General features: G+C 44.8%; 2 protein-coding genes and 2 long non-coding RNA genes across 14 annotated transcripts in view; 2 read left to right on the forward strand and 2 right to left on the reverse strand.

The window, feature by feature from the left end:
* Positions 1-13,097, reverse strand: part of LOC310839092 (cholesterol transporter ABCA5-like) — a 55,189-nt gene extending 42,092 nt beyond the window's left edge. The window contains exons 1-6 of one of the 2 annotated variants that reach the window (XM_083727376.1): positions 12,960-13,097; positions 10,905-11,853; positions 9,974-10,178; positions 6,816-6,977; positions 6,150-6,247; positions 3,766-3,995 (exon numbers count right to left, since the gene is read on the reverse strand). In XM_083727376.1, coding sequence (XP_083583502.1) covers positions 3,766-3,995; positions 6,150-6,247; positions 6,816-6,977; positions 9,974-10,178; positions 10,905-11,009 — 800 coding nt within the window. In that variant the 5' untranslated portion in view covers positions 11,010-11,853; positions 12,960-13,097. The remainder of the gene's footprint in view (positions 1-3,765; positions 3,996-6,149; positions 6,248-6,815; positions 6,978-9,973; positions 10,179-10,904; positions 11,854-12,959) is intronic. The other variant, XM_083727375.1, reaches the window with a different exon arrangement.
* Positions 10,065-15,569, forward strand: LOC310839305. Its single transcript, XR_014561412.1, has 3 exons — positions 10,065-10,158; positions 12,257-13,493; positions 14,867-15,569. It is a non-coding gene; the product is annotated as an uncharacterized lncRNA (long non-coding RNA).
* Positions 15,570-16,242: 673 nt separating this feature from the next.
* On the forward strand, positions 16,243-21,966 carry LOC310839325. The gene is made up of 2 exons (XR_014561436.1): positions 16,243-17,827; positions 18,468-21,966. It is a non-coding gene; the product is annotated as an uncharacterized lncRNA (long non-coding RNA).
* Positions 18,920-22,825, reverse strand: part of LOC310839091 (cholesterol transporter ABCA5-like) — a 54,196-nt gene continuing 50,290 nt past the window's right edge. For all 10 annotated transcript variants that reach the window (XM_083727367.1, XM_083727368.1, XM_083727373.1 and 7 more), the window contains 2 exons: positions 22,518-22,573; positions 18,920-22,137 (listed from right to left, as the gene is read on the reverse strand). In XM_083727367.1, the coding sequence (XP_083583493.1) occupies positions 22,033-22,137; positions 22,518-22,573 (161 nt within the window). In that variant the 3' untranslated portion in view covers positions 18,920-22,032. The remainder of the gene's footprint in view (positions 22,138-22,517; positions 22,574-22,825) is intronic.

The raw sequence follows: 22,825 nt of genomic DNA on the forward strand, positions 1-22,825 counted from the left end.
AAAATACTTTGGGCCTTACACTCTTATTAATATCTGTATAAGTAGCCTACACATGTAAATTCTATAATGGGAATTGTAATGCAAAAATATGCTGTGTTGCAACAACAAATATTAACTGAAAGGAGATGTTTGACCTTTTGGGGCTCAAAGCTGACCTCTGTCTTCTACTCATTGGACATATTGACTTTTCCCATTTAGATCTGCATTCTTTTCACAAGAATAGCCAACCAAATGTTCCACGCAGCTTGTAAGACAGGCATGAGGGCAACAGCATCCCCACCCCATTGTCCCTTAACATCTGATTACCGTATTTTTCGCCCTATAAGACGCACTTTTCCAGCTCCAAAAATGAAGGGGAAATGTGTGTGCGTCTTATGGGGCGAATGCAGGCTCCTTGGCTTCAGCGATAGCAACGCGAAGCCTCCGAAGCCTGCGCTCCAGAGGCTTCGCGTTGCTTCTGCTGAAGCCAGGAGAGTCTGCTCTTTGAAGCTGGCGGTGGGGGAAAGCAGCGCTTCCCCCATCGCCAGCCCCAGAGGATGGGGGGCAGTGGGAAGGCGCGCGAAGCCTTCCTGCTACTCTCCAACCCGGCTTGGAGGCTGGCGGTGGGGAAAGCAGCGCTTCCCCCATCGCCAGCCCCAGAGGATGGGGGGCAGTGGGAAGGCGCGCGAAGCCTTCCTGCTACTCTCCAACCCGGCTTGGAGGCTGGCGGTGGGGAAAGCAGCGCTTCCCCCATCGCCAGCCCCAGAGGATGGGGGGCAGTGGGAAGGCGCGCGAAGCCTTCCTGCTACTCTCCAACCCGGCTTGGAGGCTGGCGGTGGGGAAAGCAGTGCTTCCCCCATCGCCAGCCCCAGAGGATGGGGGGCAGTGGGAAGGCGCGCGAAGCCTTCCTGCTACTCTCCAACCCAGCTTGGAGGCTGGCGGTGGTAGAAAGCAGGCTTTTCCCCAAGGAGGGAGAAGGGACGGACTGGCGGAGTCCGTCCCTTCTCCCTCCTGTGGGCTTTTGCGGGAGATGGGGGAATTCCCCCACCTCCCGCAAAAGCAGGCAAAAGCCGGGCGCTCTTTAAAGGGGCTGCGAGGCTTTGCTGGCTTTTCTAGGAGGTGGGGGAATTCCCCCACCTCGCAGAAAAGCCGGCAAGAGCCGTGCAGCCTTTAAGGAGCGCGCAGCTCTTGGGGGCTTTTCCCCAAGGAGGGAGAAGAGACAGACTGGCGGAGTCCGTCCCTTCTCCCTCCTGTGGGCTTTTGCGGGAGATGGGGGAATTCCCCCACCTCCCGCAAAAGCAGGCAAAAGCCGGGCGCTCTTTAAAGGGGCTGGAGGCTTTGCTGGGAATTCCCCCACCTCCTAGAAAAGCCTGTAGGAGCCGCGCAGCCTTTAAAGAGCGTGCCGCTCTTGGGGGCTTTTCCCCAAGGAGGGAGAAGGGACAGACTGGCGGAGTCCGTCCCTTCTCCCTCCTGTGGGCTTTTGCGGGAGATGGGGGAATTCCCCCACCTCCCGCAAAAGCAGGCAAAAGCCGGGCGCTCTTTAAAGGGGCTGCGAGGCTTTGCTGGCTTTTCTAGGAGGTGGGGGAATTCCCCCACCTCGCAGAAAAGCCGGCAAGAGCCGTGCAGCCTTTAAGGAGCGCGCAGCTCTTGGGGGCTTTTCCCCAAGGAGGGAGAAGAGACAGACTGGCGGAGTCCGTCCCTTCTCCCTCCTGTGGGCTTTTGCGGGAGATGGGGGAATTCCCCCACCTCCCGCAAAAGCAGGCAAAAGCCGGGCGCTCTTTAAAGGGGCTGGAGGCTTTGCTGGGAATTCCCCCACCTCCTAGAAAAGCCCGTAGGAGCCGCGCAGCCTTTAAAGAGCGTGCCGCTCTTGGGGGCTTTTCCCCAAGGAGGGAGAAGGGACAGACTGGCGGAGTCCGTCCCTTCTCCCTCCTGTGGGCTTTTGCGGGAGATGGGGGAATTCCCCCACCTCCCGCAAAAGCAGGCAAAAGCCCTGCGCTCTTTAAAGCGGCTGTGTAGCTTCTGCTGGCTTTTCTAGGAGGTGGGGGAATTCCCCCACCTCCTAGAAAAGCCCGTAGGAGCCGCGCAGCCTTTAAAGAGCGTGCCGCTCTTGGGGGCTTTTCCCCAAGGAGGGAGAAGGGACTGACTGGCCGTTTCAGTCCCTTCTCCCTCCTGGTCGAAAAGCCCGCAGGAGTCACGCGCGGCTCCTGTGGGCTTTTGCGGGAGGTGGGGGAATTCTGCCACCTCCCACAAAAGCAGGAAGAAGGTCTTGGAGTAGCGCACAGGCTGCGTGCAGCCTGTCCGCTGCTCCCAGAGCTGCGGGGGGGGGGGAATCATATTTTTCCCCTTGATTTCCCCCCCTGAAAACTAGGTGCGTCCTATGGGCCGGTGCGTCCTATAGGGCGCAAAATACGGTACTTAGGGAGAGACAGAAACACAGTTTTTATTTTATGTGTGGCTGTATGAGCTCTTCTGGGTGCATGACAGAAACAGAGAGGCGGCTTTGTGTGTTGCCATTTCTCAGGCTTTGGCATTGTGTTCCCATATATAAAATGGGGAAATCATTTCCTCAAAGTCTTCTACATGCCCATTTCCTTGATCATATAATGCATATCACATGCAGCTTGGTTCACTGCCTTAAGGTTAAAGTTAGCACACAAATGGGACCACTTAAATTAACCAAAGATGTTCACATAGAAAAACTGTCACAAGAACACCATGATGATGTTAGCTTTGATCCTAAAAGAACAAAAAAAATCATAGAAGAAAAAAACACTGTGCCTTCCTTACTCCTGTAACCTTTCCAGGGGGGTTGGGGGTGTAGGGTGTTAAAGTTATAAGTTTAAAAGCACATAACATGCTGCGTTTGAATGCACTACATTTAAAATGCTGCAAAAGCAACAGAAAAGGCTGGCATTTTTCCAGTTCAGTAAGATAAGCTACCTCATGACTCATTACCAGAAATTCACAGCAGGAAGCTGAAACTTAAGCCTGTATGTGAGTTTGCTGGTGTTTGATAGCAGCAGTATCATCATCAGAAGAGTTGCAGAGAAGCTCTGCAAAGATGAGTAAATTCAGGTTCTCCCGCTGGGACCAGAGGGGGGAAAGTATAAAGGACTGAACCCCATTGTTCGTTTGTAATGGGTTACTTTGTTATTTCGTGACATTTATCTTATTGCAACTAGTATTTAAGACTGTTCCGCAGGAAAGCTTTTAAACTCATAATTGTAGTGGAGAAAATCCAACTCTATGCAAGATCCAGATCAGAGATTCTGCTGAACGTTGGGGGGTGTCCTCCTGAGCAATGTGGGAGGGTTGATGGAGGGTTTCTAATTTTTAGTGATTCTCCCTTCCCTCAACAGGTGCAACATGTTCTAGAGCACTGAAACATTCTGGAGAGACCTCTGGTCCTCTGGAGAGGCTTGCTTGCTTGCTAGCATAAATACATACACACACACATACACACACACTTGCGAATCCCTTCACATAAAACATGCCAAAGTGATTTACTAATAAAAATACAAGTGCAGAGTACAGCCACAGAGACAAGATGATCTTTCAGGTATCCTGGTCCCAAGCTGTTATAATAGGGCTTTGTAAACCAGTACCAAGTCTCAGATGGCTGCAGCAGGGGAGGAAGGCACAGGAATCTTTCCTTTTATGAACTTTCTTAAGTTGGCTTAACTTATTATGTGCTGCTTCTTCCTGGAGTAGCATAACACAGTGATATCAGATAAATAAATGGAACAAAAGTTGCATTAACATCAAAGAACTAAGAAATATGCATACCAAAAAGCTGTGTCTTGAAGTCCCATTACCATTAAAAATTCCTTCAGTTTCTTCTCTTTTTCTGTCATAATATGAATAGTCAAAAAATAGCCAAAAGGTGAAAAGGCAATAACTAAGTAAATTAAGACTACTGCACGAAAGAAATTATCTATTTCCACAACAGCAGACTTTCCCATCTTGACAGCTTTTGTTGATTCCAGTTCTTCCAAAACTGATTTATTAGTCTTCAACTAAGAAAAATGAAATGTTAAAATCAGATTTCAAATTACTGTAGCAGCTATTTCAGCAGGCATTTTTTATTTCCAAAATAAACTGTAAATCTGCAAATACCAATGTCATTGCTTTAACTAGTTTTTATACCAAACTTATCTTACTGCCATGAAACTCAAAAGGGATCCTTAACAACAGCATTTTGGTTACAAGGTATAGTGAATGCCCAGATTTTGCCTTGTTCTGCTTTCACCAAGTTCACATTTTCCAAAAGTGGGTATGGCAATCTTTATAAATTACAGTTTATTCTGTCTCTCACAGGTACAATAAACCTACCATTAAAATTATGGACTGGTCATTTCTTCATCAGAGGGCAAACGGGCAAATTTAGCAGGGGATCAAATTCTTTCCCCCCTACTGTACATTCAGGATATCAGTTCAATATGTAAAATCCCTCTTTAAAAAATCAGTACCAAATTATTTTACTATATGAAAGAGTGGTCACATAAATTCTGCAGCATTAATTATTACCCAGATATTCATGAACTGGAAATCTTCATTTCTCAGATTTCTAGAATATCAGTGTGGCAGGATGCAATTGCTGGATCTAGTAGCCCAGTGTAGTGAAGCAGTATTTTAGTCTGGCAGCACCTATGCTTCCAAATTCCTTTCCAATTGTCATTAGGCACGCACTTTCACTTCATATAAATGCCGGCTGAAAACTGTTTTTTCAGCAAGCCTACTCAGACATATAATTTAAGTATCTATATTTGTTTTTAAAAGTTTTACTGATTATTTTATGTATACAGTGGTACCTCAGCTTTCAAACATCTCCATTCACAAACGTTTCGGTTTCCGAACGTCGTAAACCCAGAAGTAAATGCTTTGGTTTTCAAACTCACCTTGGAAGTTGAACATGCCATGCGGCTTCCGTATTGAGGCTTCCGTAATGAGTTTTTGGTTTTTGAACGTTTCGGATCTCGAACTGTCTTCCAAAACTGATTATGTTTCAAAACTGAGGTACCATGGTATTTGACAACTTTGTGAATTTTAGCAGTGTTTTCTTGATAAATGTATGTGCCGTGCTTAAATAGTGGTTTCTGAAATTTCATAAATAAAATTTTAATGGTGACTCTCACAAACTTTTTCCTCGCTTGGTTTGTGAGGAAAAAAATACAAAGTAGTGTTTGCTGGATACATATTGGTAATTGCTACAGTGTCTATGAAAGGATACATATGGGTGTCAAATACAAATTCAAGTGAGTAGAACTTCACTCAGAGGGTACTCCCACTGGCAGAAGAAGAGGGGTGAGGCAAATTTGACTAATTATCTCATGCCTATAAAACCCCCATGTCCCACCCTCAATTCTGCTTTGAAGGCTTCCACAACTCTCTAAAACAACATGCAAGGTGAGCTGCATAGGAAAGGAGGTAATCAGAAAAAAACTGCCTCCTCCCACCATTTCGTCCTGGAATAGAATGAATACTTCCATTTGCAGAAAGGTAACTCAAGATTCAAATCATGGCTTTTAACACATATATTTATACTACGTATATACACGGGGCTCCATAACTGGCCATAGTTCCTTAGGGGTATATATACAGTATTCATTTGCATAAATGTATATGGTAACACTCAGAACAAATTATATGCCCTTAATGGTTGACACAGATATCCTGATGGAAATTACTGCCTAAACTTAACATTCAGTGATGAACGGAACTGTTACTATCATGCCTTAGGCTTAGGGGAAAGCATTTGTTCACACATCACATTGAGCCAAACAAAAACAAACAAACCTCTCAGAAAGGAGATTAGAGCTGCTTTGCTCTTCCCTAATTGTTCTGTACTGTGCTGCTGACTTAGCATGTCATCCAAACTTGCATTTGTGGTTTCGCTTTCCCAGACAAGCCGTGAGCTGTAAACCACGGAAGCAGCCATGGTTGCAGTTCGTGGTTTGTCTGGGGAGAGCTAAATCATGAAAGCAGCTATGATCTCTTATCCAGGAGCCCACGCATTTGCTGATTTGGCTTAACATGATGTGCGAAGGACACCATTATATAAATAACCTGAAATACAAGGGGGGGGGGGACCCATAATACCTTTTGATATGTCAGCTATTACAAAATAATGGTGATTCAGAGTTGCTCACATTCTGATTATTTATATTTACCTCTATAATTGCTGCATCAATGTAGATCTGTATGCCTGCAAATCCAGAATGCCAGTATGTTTCAGCTTCACACATTTTGGAAGGGGTTGAACAAATGGCTATGGAAAAAAAATCAAAGCATAAGAAGGAAAATCTAAACTCTGTTAATTATTCAAAAGCATCAAAACTGGGTTGTCATTAGGTTTCTGCACTATACATGCAGATTCTAAAAACTTATGAATTTACTCATCTCCACCATTCTAGATACCATACCAGCATGGATAGATTGCCCTACAATTCATGCAGAGGATCAAGATACTGATGCTCAGAAATTAATAAAATAGCCATGCAGAGCTATACACAATCGGCAAAACAAGTAGTAACAGATAGCCTTGCTATTGCAAGCCACTCCTATGACTGAAATAGGACACAATACGGAGTTCTCTATTCAATGAGTAATGCCAATTGTGCAAGTATCTTCAAAATCTGGGAGATTGCAAACAGGACCTAAAATAAGCATGTGGAAAGGATTCTTAAATATCTATTTCTATTAAAACAGTTTTCTCCTATTATAATTGTTGACTGTTTTTTCGAGTCTCCATTTTCAAGACAAGGTCAAACATCTACGTTTTGTACTTTAAAATTAACAAGCACACATATTTTATATATTCATTTATTTAAACTTACCGATTGATGTCGGGAGGATTAAAGATCTTGGAACCACTACAGTAGGAAATCTGAGGTGATAGGACATGGAATCATTGAAAATGACACCCACAAAGTTTTCTGGGTCCTGAAGACTAGCCTCTTCCATTTCTGCCTCACTCAGAAATTCTTTTGCATCTTCTGCTGCAAAATAGCAAAGTTACTTGATTACTTTTTTGCAGGAAGCTGCCTAATACAGAGTCAAACCACTGGGTCCATCTAGTTCAGAGAGCTCTATGCTGGCTTCAACTAATTCCAGCTATAAAAGCTACTACTGCTAAAGGTACCAGGGCAGCGACAGAAACTGTTACTGTTGAAGGTGACAGAGACCCACCTTGCCATGAGTCCAGAAAGACATGCTGCTCAGAATGCCCAGAGACTATCAGGAAAATGGGCTGTTTTTGTTGGGGTAAATATTTAGTTCAAGAGGTGTGGGTTGTTGTTTTTTTACTGTTATTGGGACTGTTTTTGTATTTTATTGTTTGTTAGACCTTTTATGAATTATAATTTTTAGTATATTACCTAGTGATGTGTTTTAATTAGCTTATTGTTTGACTGTTTACATTTTGTTGTATTTTGTAACTTAGTAAATTATGCATATTTTTATATTTTTAGCTGCCTTGAGTGTGGCTTCCTATGGAAAGACGGCACATAAATAAATGGTGATTATTATACTGATGAATTCAGGATTTCAAGCAGGAATCTCTCTTGGACTTCCTGAAGATGTTGAGAATTGAACCCAGGGCTGTCTGTATCAAAGCAGATACTCTGTCATTAAGCTAAGGCCCTCCCCCAATGAGAGCTGTAATTCAACATCTGGAGGGCCACAGGTTCCCCATCCCTGCTGTAGATGAGCATGGCTTTCTTTTATTTCCAAAATAGGAGGAATTTTTTCCATTTTCCTTTGCGGTTCAGTTCTGTTCATTAGCCTTGTATTGTGCACTTTATGCTAGATATGGTGCAAGTATCACCCATGAAGCACTGCCAAATCTGGCATTATCATCGCAAAGCAACCTACAAAGAGGGTCAACTCTATTCTGCTTATGGAGGGTGAGGTGGGAAGAGTGTGGAATACATACCGTATTTTTCGCCCTATAGGACGCACTTTTTCCCCTCCAAAAATGAAGGGGAAATGCGTGTGCGGCCTATGGGGCAAATGCAGGCTTTTGCTGAAGCCTGGAGAGCGAGAGGGGTCAGTGCGCACCGACCCCTCTCGCTCTCCAGGCTTCAGAAAGCTATCCGCAAGCCTTGCAAGCCTGGCGAGAGGTCCCGCGGGCTCGCAAGGCTTGTGGGCAGCAGCCTGCAGCCCACAAGCTCGGGGACAGCGGGGAGGCGCAGCGCCGCCACCCCGCTATTCCCCGACCTGGTCTGGAGGCTGGCGATGGGGAGAAGCAAGCTTGCTTCTCCCCCCCACCAGCCCCACAAGCTTGGGGGATAGCGGGGCGCTCTATTCCCCGACCTGATCTGGAGGCTGGCGGGGGGGGGGAGAAGCAAGCTTACTTCTCCCCATCGCCAGCCCCACAAGCTCGGGGGATAGCGGGGAGGCGGAGCGCCGCCACCCCGCTATTCCCCGACCTGATCTGGAGGCTGGCGGGGGGGGGGAGAAGCAAGCTTACTTCTCCCCCCCGCCAGCCCCACAAGCTCGGGGGATAGCGGGGAGGCGGAGCGCCGCCACCCCGCTATTCCCCGACCTGATCTGGAGGCTGGAGGGGGGGGGGAAGCAAGCTTACTTCTCCCCATCGCCAGCCCCACAAGCTCGGGGGATAGCGGGGAGGCGGAGCGCCGCCACCCCGCGATTCCCCGACCTGATCTGGAGGCTGGCGGGGGGGGGAGAAGCAAGCTTGCTTCTCCCCCCCCCCGCCAGCCCCACAAGCTTGGGGGATAGCAGGGAGGCAGAGCGCCGCCACCCCGCTATTCTCCGACCTGATCTGGAGGCTGGCGATGGGGAGAAGCAAGCTTGCTTCTCCCCCCCACCAGCCCCACAAGCTCAGGGGACAGCGGGGAGGCGGAGCGCCACCCCCCCCATTCCCCGACCTGATCTGGAGGCTGGCGGGGGGGGGGAGAAGCAAGCTTACTTCTCCCCATCGCCAGCCCCACAAGCTCGGGGGATAGCGGGGAGGCGGAGCGCCGCCACCCCGCTATTCCCCAACCTCATCTGGAGGCTGGCTGGGGGGAGAAGCAAGCTTGCTTCTCCCCCCCCCCCCGCCAGCCCCACAAGCTTGGGGGATAGCGGGGAGGCAGAGCGCCGCCATCCCGCTATTCCCCGACCTGATCTGGAGGCTGGCGGGCGGGGGGGGGGAGAAGCAAGCTTCTTCCCATCACCAGCCCCACCAGCTCGGGGGACAGCAGGGCAAGCCGCTGCCCCACGGAGGCTAGAGAAGCTGTCCCTGAAGGCAGAAGAGGGAGACGGAGCGCTCCGTCTCCCTCTTCTAGCTTGGGGATGGCTGCGCAAACCTGGGCGGGAAAAAAAAATTTTCCCTTGATTTCCCCCCCAAAAAACTAGGTGCGTCCTATGGGCCGGTGCGTCCTATAGGGCGAAAAATACGGTATTTAGTGAGCTGGGCCAAGAAAATCTTGCTGGTGCCCCATAGATCAGATCAATTGCTGACAGCTCTAAAAGCATTCTTAAAAATGTTAACATAAGAAAACATTATGCAAATTGTGTCACAAACCTATACCCAAATTCTTTCAAGTATCCAGTAATACCCCCAATACAACATAAGGCTCTAATAATTAAAATATCAAGAATGGATAAGACAAAAAGTATCTTAGAAAGTTCTCACAGCTCCTGAATTGATACTAAAAATATACAAATGCAGTACAAATAAGAAATAGACAAATTGTTTTAAAATGCCAAAATGACAACTGTGAAACAGAGCTTTAAAAGCACACCACTGTATTGTCTAGTAGTAGTAAAGGGAGTGAATATTTGGCTACATAATTATGTTTACGTTTTAAAGAGCATTACATCCTTTTTGTTACTTTCTATGTTTAGTATGAGAAATACATGCAACAAACTCAAGCGGTTTAAACTTTTAGTATCTCTGCAATAAGACACATACTTTCCCCAGTAAATTCAAGAAGGAAAACCACACCAGACAAACTGATGAAAGACAGTGCAGAATGACAACTCATTGTACCTTCTGGGCAGTATTCTGAAGTCACTTTATGCATGATTGTTCTTGTCATATTAGTCACTGGTGTGTAGCCAATAATAAACTCAGAGATGCTGGAGCAACTCATAGAATCAAGATTACAATCTGGAACTTCATCATGTCTTTTGTTAGGCTGAATCATGCTTATTATTATTAGCAAACCTAAAAAGGTAAGTGGAATCAGGACTTCCTGTATATAGGGAATAAATAAGTTAAATGGTAAAAGAAGAAACGAAATGAGAGAGCCACAGTTGCATTTATGCACACAGGCCCAATGAAGACAACCAGCTTAGGTACACATAACAGAGAAGGGGGGCTGCAGCATTTACTACAAAACGTAAAGATGAATGAGATATATGTAACAAAATGTACATACTGCTGAATAGTAAAACCTCAAAGTGGTTTGCAATTCTGCATCATGCGCTATTAATAGTTTAAAAACGTATTAGCAACTCTTAGCATTTAAAGAAAAAGAGATTGATGTCTTTATGATATATGGTTTATTTACACATATATACAAACTGAGCCTATGAAGTTCACAGCATTAACACCCCTAAAGTGTCTTGTTTCTCCCTTATCCATAGCTCTGTCTTTGTCTCCCTTAGCCACACCCTTGGATTCAAACAGAAATCAAACATTTCCTACCCTTTCTCCAGCTTGCTGCTTTACTTCTAGGTCATATCACTCAAAAACTCTACTCCAAACTCTGGCTTTGTCTGTTGACATTTGCCATCTCACACTGAACCCCTTAACAACTCACCACCCAGGCTATCACTTCAGCAGGAGGCTAGTCTGTCTATTCCCAGAATAAGAAGCCTTGATTTAATATAACACTCACTGGATCCAGGGATTGGAGCGGTCTGGCACACTGCTTAACACTCCAAACTCATAACAGCATATAAAAAAATCAACTCACCTGAACACTAGCCTTTTTAGTCCTCCATTTAACTAGACAGTTCTTGTATAAAAGAGCTCTGGTCTGTCGCCACACTCCTATTTGTCTCGGAGGATCCAGAGACATTTTTAATGTGTAGCCTGAAAAGCAAAGCAATACATGAATGCCTTTGCACTTTTAAAAATGCACTTTAAATTAATTTGTACCTTTAAAAATGTCCAACAATAGTTAAAACAGCCAAGTCTTACATACTCTTAAAGTTAATATTGGGTCTTGCTGGATGCTCATTCACAAGTTCTATTTTATCCCTCATTTAAATGGCCATAAACATTTACCATATCCTCATTTAGGAATGAGTCACATTGAAGTAGTCCCCCATTAAGTCAGTTTAAAAGCTACTCTAGGACTTGTTTGATGTTAACCACCACCATTATAATCCCATCACAGATCAAATGGAGTCTTATCTCTTTTCAACAGGCACAGCTATTTTCAAACTGTTCCTTGGTGCTTTAAGAAAGCTAAATTCTTTCTCTTGACTCACTCATCACCCAAACACATAGACCCTCACAGTTCTGGTCCTGTGCGTAGAACAAGCCCTCACAGGCCCAATCTAGTTCACCCTGCATATGGAGCAAGTAGGAAAGCTAATGTGGTATAGTGGTTAGTGGGCTGTATAAGGATTAGCGAGACTCAAGTTCGGCACAATGTTCACTAGCTGACCTTGGAACAGTCACTTTCTCACATACTAAGTCATCTCACAGAGCTAGTGTGAGGAAAATAAGGAAGGAGTGCATATAGCCTTGAGCTACTTAGAGGAAATGTGGAATATGAAATATATTCAAGAATAAGTAACACTTATGGAAACACTATTGAGGAGGTTCTGAACTTCATTGTCTTTCCTTAGTTTTTCTTCCTAGATTGCACAATTCATCTGTGTCTGAGTGCCACAACTGTTGACCCCTCTCCTGCACTGTGAACATTCACCACATATTTATAGGGTAGTAATCTGGAATTTTTCTAATAGGCAGGCAAGTCACCATACAATCAACATACCTATCACAAGTTCATTTTGATTATCCACATAAGCTCCCTCTCCCAAAGGTTCGGTGACAGGGTTGCAAGTAATTCTAAATAAGGAATCTTTTAAGGTATTCTGAAAACTAATAGCTATCAACCATCTGAACAGATTTCCTCACACTTGAAGGAATCAGATATTGCAAGATTCTGAACTTCACCAAGCAATGACTGGCCCACAACAGTGAACTAATTCTAAAGGGCTCCTTCACTAGAGTAGTTCTACCTCAATCCAGATAAGGCACCAAACACATCAAGTGCATGGCCTGATCCATGCATCTGTTCTCTCTATATAACAGGACAGTCCAAAGTTTGCCATGGTGGCTGTGAAATCCTGAGTCACTCCTTGTATAACAAGGCCTCATGTGGATTATTGCAGCCCCCACTCAGACCAACAGCCCAGAAATCTCCAACATGGTAAAACTGAGACCACCACAGAGATGGTTGGAACCTCAGTGTCTCCTCGCAGTCCAACACTGATGGGTAAAAAAACAGAAAAGGAAAAGGAATTACTATGAAATATAGCTGTTTTGCCTGACCCTAGCCATCTATTCACCTGTGATGCTTTGCAGATAATGCAGCTGGACATCTCCAGGACAAAATAAGACACAGTGTCACACCAGCTAGGTTTCTGTAGCACATGCCAGATCGATCCCTTCATCCAGGATTAAATCCAGGAGAACTTTCCTCATATAGCTTGGCACAATCTCCTTCTCCCCACCTCAGGCTAATAAACATACCTCCCTTACTTGCCCAGAATTAGCAACAGATCTTCTCTGCAAAATCCTTCCCATGAGACAAAAAAAAAAAAAAAAAGAACTTTCTACCTTCCTCATGGCCAAAAAAAAAAAAATCCCTTTCACCTGAACAGTTTCCACCTTACATCTGTCTGTCAACAGCACCTACTTAAACGAGTTCCTTGGACAGCAGTCTTTCAGAACAGCCAGGTGTTAAATGTTTAATTAAAAAGTAATGCTTTTAAATTTAAAAGTATTAACCAACCTGTGGAGACTGAAAACAATCTGCTAGGGAGAGAAACGTGCAGGATCCCTGTGTCTCAGCTCTTCTGGGATCCCAAAGTCAAGACATCAGAATCCTGACCCTATATGACGTCTGGCACAAGCCACACCCGTGGATGTGAAAGTCTTAAGATGGACAAGCAGGAACAGGAGTCAGCAGGAGGCCGTTAAAAGACCCCAGGAAGGAGGAAGCACAGCCACGGTGTTCCCACTGGCCCTCAGCCACACTTCAGCTCATCATCGCCTTGCCATCTCCTGGTTGGCATTTCGGTCCCCAACGTAGCGTCATGCCAATCGCATCCTCCTCCTCACCGCAGTCCGGGAAAGGAAGATGACAATTAATAGAAAGCAGCAGCCAGCAGCCTCCAAGGAGCCAGACCAGGCGGTGGCAACGGAGGCAGCTTAATGGGTTGGACCTAAATGGCAGCCCGGAGAGGAGAGGATTCAAGCAGCAGCAGCAGCAGCAGCAGCAGCAGCAGCAGCAGCAGGCAATCCTAAAACCCAAGGAGGCAGGCAGGTACTGGAGCAGAGGTGCAATGAAAAGAAGGGGATAATGGGGATAAGAGAAACAGCGCCTGTTTCCTCGCTGGCCTTCATCCCGCCCTAAGCTCTCTTTTTTTCCTATTCACTGTGTCTCCAAGCGACGCCTGACTGAGTCGATTTGAGGGATGCATTAGGGCGCTGGCTCCATGCCCGAAAAGGCAGCCCATGCACCAGCCTCTGCGACGCCTTTCAAAGCACAAAGGTCGGTTCCTTGCCCCTCAAGCCAAGGGCAACAAGGCATCTGGAGACGGTGCAGCTGCTGCTGCTGCTGCTGTGGTGGGACAGCCTCCCAGCCCCATGGGCATATCCAGGGGGGAGGGAGCTGCTTCCCTTAAATCAATACAAATATGAGGTCTCGTCCCCCCAAAAATCCTGGCTACGCCCATGCGTCCCCCCCTCCAAAAAACACAAAAGCCTCTCCTCCCTTTTATCACCAGAGTGGCGGGGGCCACCAAGTCAGATGGGCGGGGTGCAATAATTTTAATTATTATTTTTATTATTACCCCACACTAACCTATCCGGCCTTCCCTCGCTTGCTTTCCCCTCATGGATGCTTTAGCTGAGAACCCTTTGCTTTGCAAACGAGGTTGGGCTAGATGACCCCTCGGGGTGCCCCCTTCCAACTCGACGATTCCAGCATCCCTCCCTTTCGCCTCACCGCAGCGTCGCTCCTCCTCACGGCGGTTTCCTTCCCGTGCCACCGCTCCCGGCCTGCGTGCGCAGCTGCTGCCTCCGGGCGGGAAGAAGGCCTTTGCGACAGGCCGGAGCCTCCGGCCGAGCAGCGAGCGGGGGGCGTCTCTCCAGGCCCCGAGCGGCGGTAGAGAGGGAGGGGAACGCGGGAGCGCCGGCGCCGCCCTTCTTCACTCACCTGCGTCTTTGGTGAGGGGACCAGGGAGCCGAACTCACCTGTCCTTGGGGGGGCGGGGCGCCTTAGCTGCCCTAAGTCGTCGGTAGAGCCGCCAAATCAGAGGCAAAGACCGGCCAGCATCTTTCCTCGCCGCTCTCGCTTTGCCGTCTTCTATCTCTCTGTGTGTACTGCGGCCAATAAGCAGATTAACCATGGGCCGTAGCCAAGGGCTATTCAATTAACTGAGGTTCTCAATCAACTGAGGTTCTGCCCTCCCCCCTCAATGTGTGTGTGCAAATTAACCAAGGGGTACTCAATTAACTGACTTTCTTCCTTCACCCAGCAGAAGCCTGTCCCGCCTCTGTTAATGTCCTCTTCTTGTTATTGTTAATGCTATTTTTACCCGTGATTTCCCAGAAACTTCTGCTGTCGTCCCCCCCAACAAAAATCCCAGCTACGCCCATGATATTAACTTCAAGTATTCATTTGATTTATTCCAGACCCTCCCTATTTTCCAGGGACATCTCTGATTTAGAGAAGCAGCCCCAGCTTCTGATTTGAGTCCGAAATGTCCCACTTTTCCTTAAGACGTCCTATTTTCACTGGAGAAATGTCGGAGGGTATGGTCGGATGTCCCTATCTTCATTGAAGAAATGTCAGAGGCTGTGGGGTTATTTGACACCCTCCCAAGCAGTCTGAAGGCAATCCTGTATAGGTTTTTTTTTTAATGTTTACTGTATTATATTTTTTAAATATGTTGGAAGTAACCCAGAGTGGCTGGGGCAACCCAGTAAGATGTGTGGGGTATAAATATTAAAATTATCATTGTGGAATCGGACGTCCCTATTTTCAGCCGAGAAGCGTTGGAGGGTATGTTACTCTGAAGCGAGGTTCCTTAGAATATGGCCTCTTTGCCTTAAACAAGAGGTGCAGGAGGGAGGGTGAGGGGAACTGATAACTGATTACTGATAATGAGACCTTTCATTTAGCTCTGTACCACTACTCTTCCTTCATGAGCATGAAAAGCTTGTGTGGATTCCGAAAAACCCTTTCTGAAAATCTGAAATGAAGAGGTGCACCATCGCGGTGAGAAGAAAATTTAGATTCACAATTTATGTAAAGTGGGTTCTTGTGTTCAGGAGGAGTACTGTAGTTCCAAATGTGTGGAGTTAAATAAAAAGTCACCAGGTAACTGTGTTCGGAGGTTTGCATGCAGCTTTGAACAGCAAGTCCTGCATTGTTTGGCATTGCTTCTGAAAAGACTCCTAGCAGTTTCAAAAGTGATTTGACACAGCATTCAAGGGGATAGGCACAACGGCTCAAAAAACACAATACCAAGACATCTGGAACTAGACAGACGAAAATAAACAAGTACATAAGAGTCTGCTGTATCTAGCCATTGGCCCAACAACCCATCATTTCGTTCTCAGTGTGACCAGCCAGGCACCTATGGGAAGCAGAAAAGTCGTACTTCACACAGTGCATCCTCAAACTATGAAATTTGCTTCCATAACATGACATGTTGGAACCAACTCATATGGCTTTAAAAATGGATCAGAGGATCCTGTCCATGATTACACCTTATGAAGGCCAAATTACCTTAGCTATATTCCTCCAGTAACTTAGCTATACATATTATTAGTTATAATGGCTATATTAACACTAAAACCCAGCCAGATGTTGCTGTTGTTTAGTCATGTCCGACTTCGTGACCCCATGGACCAGAGCACGCCAGGCACTCCTGTCTTCCACTGCCTCCTGCATGCTGGTAGCTTCGAGAACACTATCCAACCATCTCATCCTCTGTCCCCTTCACCTTGTGCCCACAATCTTTCCCAACATCAGGGTCTTTTTCCAGGGAGTCTTCTCTTCTCATGAGATGGCCAAAGTATTTTTACTATATTACTTCTGAATACCAAGTTCCTAACAAACCACAAGCAATGAAGTGCTCTTAGGCTTCTGGGCTGCTTCTGGGCTTCCCATGGGCATCTGGCTGGTCATTGTGAGAACAAACTACTGAATTATATAGACATTTGGTCTGACCCAGCTTCTGATTTCCCCATAAAGCAGTCAGCAGTATGATTTACTGACCATTTTAATATTATTGATTACATAATTCAAACACTTCAGTCATGGCAGGAAGGCCAGATACAAAAAGTGCTTTAAGACAAGATTCCAGTAGCGATGCAGTGCTGATAGTTTTGAGAGTCTAATAATTTGCAAACACACGTAACAACAAATGCTTTAATGCTAGCAGAAGCGAAGTCCCCTGCCCTCCAGAGAAGGGAGCGGGAAGATGGAAGACATATGGGTCTGTGTGGCTGGGGTCACTCAGTTCTGTGAAGTGGCTACCCTATCACTTGCAGTCTCTGCTCACAGCCATATTAGCTCATCCCTGGTTGGTCTATGGATGGGGCAATCAGGGCAGACCAGAGGGGAGACTTCTTTCTGGACCACTTAAGACTTAGAGCCTAGAGGGAGCCAATATGAGGTGAATACCCAATGTTGTGGAATTTTACCTTCTAAGTTTTAGCTGGATGCTTTGTTTTCTTTTGCACCACCTTTTATTTTCGATTCTCGTTTCTATCAAAACTGTCTTGGGGTGCAGGCATAGGGCAGGGACCATATTTGGGGAAAACCCTTTAGACACCTCTCAGTTCCTCTCTGAGATGGCATGAGGTTTGTGAAGGTAAGCAGCCAGAGCTGCTTAAATTGTCTGCTCTTATCATATGCCATTCTTCCTTCCTGTGTCCCTCAGCAGGAAAGCTGGGGGCATCCAGTGCCAGCAAACAGGCTGTCGGTAACACTGGAATGTATATGTATGAGAGCAGATTTATGGAAGCTGTAAGCATTCAAGTGCAGCTTGTTATACCCAAGTCCTGTGTTAGTCCTCATCTTCATTTTCCTCCTACTCTGCTTCCAGCTGCCGGCACAAAAGTGCTTCAGCGCTGTTAGCATTACAATTCAAATAAATTATTCAAATCTTTAAATTGTAACAGCATGCCCACCGGAATATCCACCGTGGGTACTTAGTCACCCATTAGCATCCATCAAGATTAAGGAACTACATCCGAAATGTGCACACAGTCCTCTTCTTGCACTCAACATTTTTGCACTACTCATTGCTGAATCAGTGCCATCTAAATCGCCTCTACACTCTCTTTCATCTTTGGGAACCCCCCACCCTCCCCAAGACCAATTCTCCCAAACCAACTCCCACTTAAAAGCTTTTCCTTGTCAGATAATTCATTTGCAGCTCACTGTTCATGTAGTAAGAAGTCCTGGAAATCGATTTTGTTTCCTTTGTACTATTTTTCTTCCCCCAATCTGTTCTATCCTTATAGGTGTCTCCATAGGAATTGGCAAAGGAGTGTCCACTTGCCCCCTGCTGCCTTGCCAGGGGCACAGGTCCCTAGTAAAGGAAAAAGCCTGGTGTGGAAGAAGAAATGTAGTTGATTTACGTGAGACACTAAGGTGTCGTTAGTTAAAGCTCGTTTTGCAACTTGCAAATAGCCCTTTAAGGAAGACATCTTTGCTTTAGAATAGGCAACGCCTGCCCTTCAACTTATTTCTCTCCCTCCCCTTTCACATCCCTAACATTAGAACAGCTGTTCATACCTCTGCAGGCTAAGCAATTTGCACAATGGTCTTCACCTCCTTGCTACCAATTTCAAGTTAAAGATAATCGTAGAGAACCAAAGCTATATATCTAGTGCAGTGGAAGATTAAACCAATTCTTAAAAGCCCCCAAAGTCTCATTTAAGAGAGTCTTGCTCAGAAACATGTTTTTGCTTACATACCTCTTTTGTAAATTTCGCAGTAACAAAGCTTTCCTAGGCTGCATACAGACTATACTTTTGAAGCATGTTTAAAGCACCCCCACAATTATAGTACTTGACATCAAAATGCCCGCCTGCATTTCCCCCCATTCAATCCAGATTTACCGCTTCTGGGGGAAATCTGCCTGGTTAAAATACCAACCAGTCAGCAACAACCTGTTTGTGGTATCTCAACCATCTTTTTAAAGTACTGAGCCCCCTAAAACAATAGCAGCACAACTTTGACTTGTGTAAAAACCCTCTCCCAATTTTCTTCAAACAGAAAGGCATAACAAATCCTGCGAATGAAAATTGTCCTTGAGAAACAGCCTTCCAACATCAAAAATAACATGATTTTATAGCAACAATATTTTGGAGGATCATTCATCATATTTACACATACTTTTCCACATCTTAGTTTAGCGTTTCTTCTGTGCATTTAGCAAAGTCAGAATCGAAGTAGCAATAGCAAGAGTCTCTAGAACCTAATGGAAAAATTGACTTTTTGTAAGAGTACATGCTGAAGCAACAGTAAGTCTGCTAGAATCCGGCATTTAACTTTCATACTATAGTGCTTAGTCAAAGGTTAACATTCTTTAATTAAGTACAGATATTTTAGGCCTTCGCATGGAATTCAGCTTACACTAGGGGTGTGCTAATGTGATCTCCTCTTTTATCATTTTTGAAGAATTCTCTTTATATCCCAATCATAAATTGATTACATTCAAGTATGGCTATACGAAACATAGATCTTTATTACTTCCCAGTGATATTGGAACAGCTTCGTTATGTTTTTCCATAGTTATCATCATCAACATCACAATAAATACAAGGTTGTGGTGTGCGTGGGTACAATTTCACTGTCAAGGAAAGACCTTGAAAACAACACAGACAAGTTTGCCTGCAAAAAGTGGTAGATCTTAATGTGTTGAAACTCTCAACAGAAATAACCACAATGATGCAACAGTTCAACATGCTATAGGAATGTACAAATAGATTTAGCTATTTGGTTTTCACAATCTGCATTTGTAAACGTGAAAGAAACCTATTTCTTTAAACTATTTAAATGTATTTGTGCATGCAGTATAGGCTTCTGTGCAACTTGCAACAGTGACACAATTTAGACTTACCATTCAAAACAAACAATTTATATACCTGGCAGCCTTATACTACACTTTATGTACATGTATTTGGATTTTGTTGACTAATATGTGGTTGTTCAGAGTGGTTTATAATGTAATCCTACACAGCCTTAAAGTGCAATATATTTCTGGGACTTGACCCAATAAATCTCTCTTCTAAACTAGTGAAATGCTGATTATGCCCAACTGACCTGCAGTGCTATAAGATCATGTGGCTGGTATTTAGCACATACAACACAAAAGGAAAGGGGCTTGGAGATGGGGGCTAGTGCATAAATGCACCAGTCATTAATTCTGATGCAAAACTTGCTTTAAAAAAGCATTAAAATTTGCAAACTGACAATGTAGATTCTAACTCAAATAGTGCATAGCTTCATTTAAATGGGTTTGGATGTGGCAGTACTGGGGCCCTGTACTGACAGAGAGGGTCCAAGCTGTCAGAAAGGTGTCTCCTTGGCCATGGAGAGGGCAGAAGACATGATTGCTGGTAATTGACCTAGTGAAAAGCACACGGATGGGGTGCTTTTGGTGAAGAATGGGCGTGGTTAGGGACAGACACAGTTCCACATAGACCAGACCCTATAGCTGCTGGCCACACCCTCACAACCTGGCAAATCCCACCGAAAGGTCTGGTGGAAGGGAAACCCAGAAAGACACAATTGAATGTGTCAAAACCAGACTTCCCAGTTTGCCCTCCCTCCCTCATCCATGTGGCAGAACCAGACAGCCAACCACTGCAGTACATTGGATACAAACCTGTGACGTGTCAAACCCTACTCAGAATGTCAGAACAGGTAAAAGTGCATGAGGCTATGCTTCTGGCTGTGGACTTGGAACTTGAGGGAGTGGAGGGTTCTGGTGAAAGGGCATTTTTCACAGAACATAAACAGAAGGCACTTTGTTCAAAGCCTGCCTCTACAGCTCATGGGGCAAAGCTAACGCTACTCTTCGGCTTCCATCCCAACCAGGCTTTTAAGCAGCAGCTCTACAGATAACAGGACCCAGCAGGAAATGCCACTAAAAAATGATAACCGGGTTGGAGAGGACTTCACACAGCCACTCCGCCCAGCAAAGCTAGTCCAGAAAAAGGGAGCATGTCTTTGTAGCAAACGACAGAGCCCCCTGCAACAAAGGAGCCAGCCCACCCATGGATGACCACAGGCCCCATTTTATGTTTTTATTGCTGTAAACAGCTTTGATATATATTTTTGTGATACAAATGTAAATAAAATAAACTTCTGCTACTCCACTCAGGTTGCAGATGTAAGAGCCAACATGCACACATGTCATTCTAGGGGGATCCCCAACAAGGTGCACAGAGATATTTTGTTTGACTGTGTAGCTGGTTCCATCGTAACAATAAAGGGCTTAAAAAAACGATCTGCCTGTTGTCGTGTGTTTCAGTAGTGTGAGTGCTGCGTTTAGGGACCTGAAGTGGAAATGACAAGGTGTTGATTGTTTGACTGTGTAGCTGGTTCCATCGTAACAATAAAGGGCTTAAAAAAACGATCTGCCTGTTGTCGTGTGTTTCAGTAGTGTGAGTGCTGAGTTTAGGGACCTGAAGTGGAAATGACAAGGTGTTGATTTCCACCCAGCTGCAGCACTGCTGGTGCTAAGTGTATTTACAGTATCACAGTGAGTGTGAGTGTCATGTGTTGTCTGGTCATGTGTGTACTGGGTGGATCAGCCTTTGGTGCTGGGAACTGTGTCTGAATTTGCTGCTGTGGGTGGGGTTATCATGGACGTGTCCTTGTGCCTTCTGATGCTCTTGTTCCCCTTTTCTCAGCCATCATACAATGGGGACTGTATGAAATGGGAGTCTGTGATGCCAGAACTGCCAATGTTCCTGTCCCCGGGCAGACTTCCTTACTTTGGGTTGCACAGTACGATCAACTTGAGCACTTAACATACAAAGAAAATTCCAATATGAATTTCCCCAGAAGTTTGAAGAAGATTAAATAAATGCTAAGTATTCTATTTTGTGGTTTATTACAAGTTGAGGTGTACCTGAGCTTTGAGCCACCTGAATAATACCTGCTAGTCTAGGGAACTGCTTTCTCTTATGATTTAGCTTACATAAAAATGTGTGCAAACTGACAGGAGTTACCAGGTTGAACCGGAACCATGTCAGTATGGTCTTTAGCAAAAATCTCCTCTGAAAAATATCCATATAAACCGATTACTATACTGTAGACTGCTCAGTGGTGTCGCAAAATGTTCTCCCTACAACTTCAGAGGTGGTTCTTGAAATCAAGCTTCATGAACTGCAGCACATTTAAATGCCTTGCAATCATAAATTTTAAAAATCTGTAGTTCTGCTAAAGAGGATACCACATACTTGTACTGACTGATGAAATTTGGTATATGAAATTCTAGAGTAGAAAGCATATATTGCACCCAAAAAATTAAATTCTAATCTGCCCTCTTTCTGCCATGGCTACAAAACATTTCACATAGAAGAGCAAGTCATAGATAAAAGACATTTATAATGTTGATGTATGTAAGGCAAAGAAGGTGAATAGGCTCCATTTTGCATTTTTAGGTGAAATCAGTGTTATTTATACTTATAATTGTTTGGGAATATGTTTCCGATTCACTGTGCTCATACACATTCCAAAAGAAGGAAACAAAGAGGGGGGGGGGGGAACAGTCCTTTAAAAAAAAGTTGAAGAATGAAACAAGTAAAATTCTACAACGCGGACCAGATCAGAAAACCACTCTCTCCTGCGCTCGTTCCCACCAAAGTGTGCTGTTTAGTGTTCCAAAACCACTGTCTTCCTCCTCTTGCTCTTTTGCAAGTTCCACAAATACCTAAAACAAGTAAGAGCTTCATGAATATGTTAAATTACAACCACAATGCATGTGAGAATTTTGCAGGCAAAATGGTAGCCCAAGTTAATAGAGAGTTTGAAATCTCCACAAGCAGTCATTTGCACATTTGTGCTAAGCCATGGTTTGGTCCAAAAATTATGTGTCATGTTAATTTACAAAACTTTTGTGAACTTGGAAAGCTATAATAAAATCATGGCCAGATATGAGAGGTGTGAATGTTTTCTGTGACCATGTTTTCTGTAAATCTAGCTAGCTTACACAAGCAAACAATTGATTTTACCAAATACAAATTTGAAAACCGTGAAACTATGTTCTGTGGCACATTGCATTATATTTTTGAAAAAGTCTGTTTAAATTACCTGTTCAAGTGTTGCTTGAGAGAAGCTGTACTCTTCAACATCAAACGCATGTTTTGCTGTTAAAGGTGATAGAAGGAACTCCTTACTCCTCAACAGTAATCAATTATACATCAAAATTTACTTTACATCAACATGCATCTTAAAATGAAACCTGTCTCTCAACATCAGTAAAAATAGAAAACACGGATCAATCTGAAGGTAATAAGCATTAAGATGTGCACATCCTAAAGCTCTTAGCAGTTTCTGGCTCCCGCATATACAGACACATCGGGGTACATGTACCCTGCTGTTCCCTAAGATTCCAGTGA

This window comes from Podarcis gaigeae (genome assembly GCF_964106915.1).
Source record: "Podarcis gaigeae genome assembly, chromosome: 2".
Classification (NCBI taxonomy): Eukaryota; Metazoa; Chordata; class Lepidosauria; order Squamata; family Lacertidae; genus Podarcis; species Podarcis gaigeae.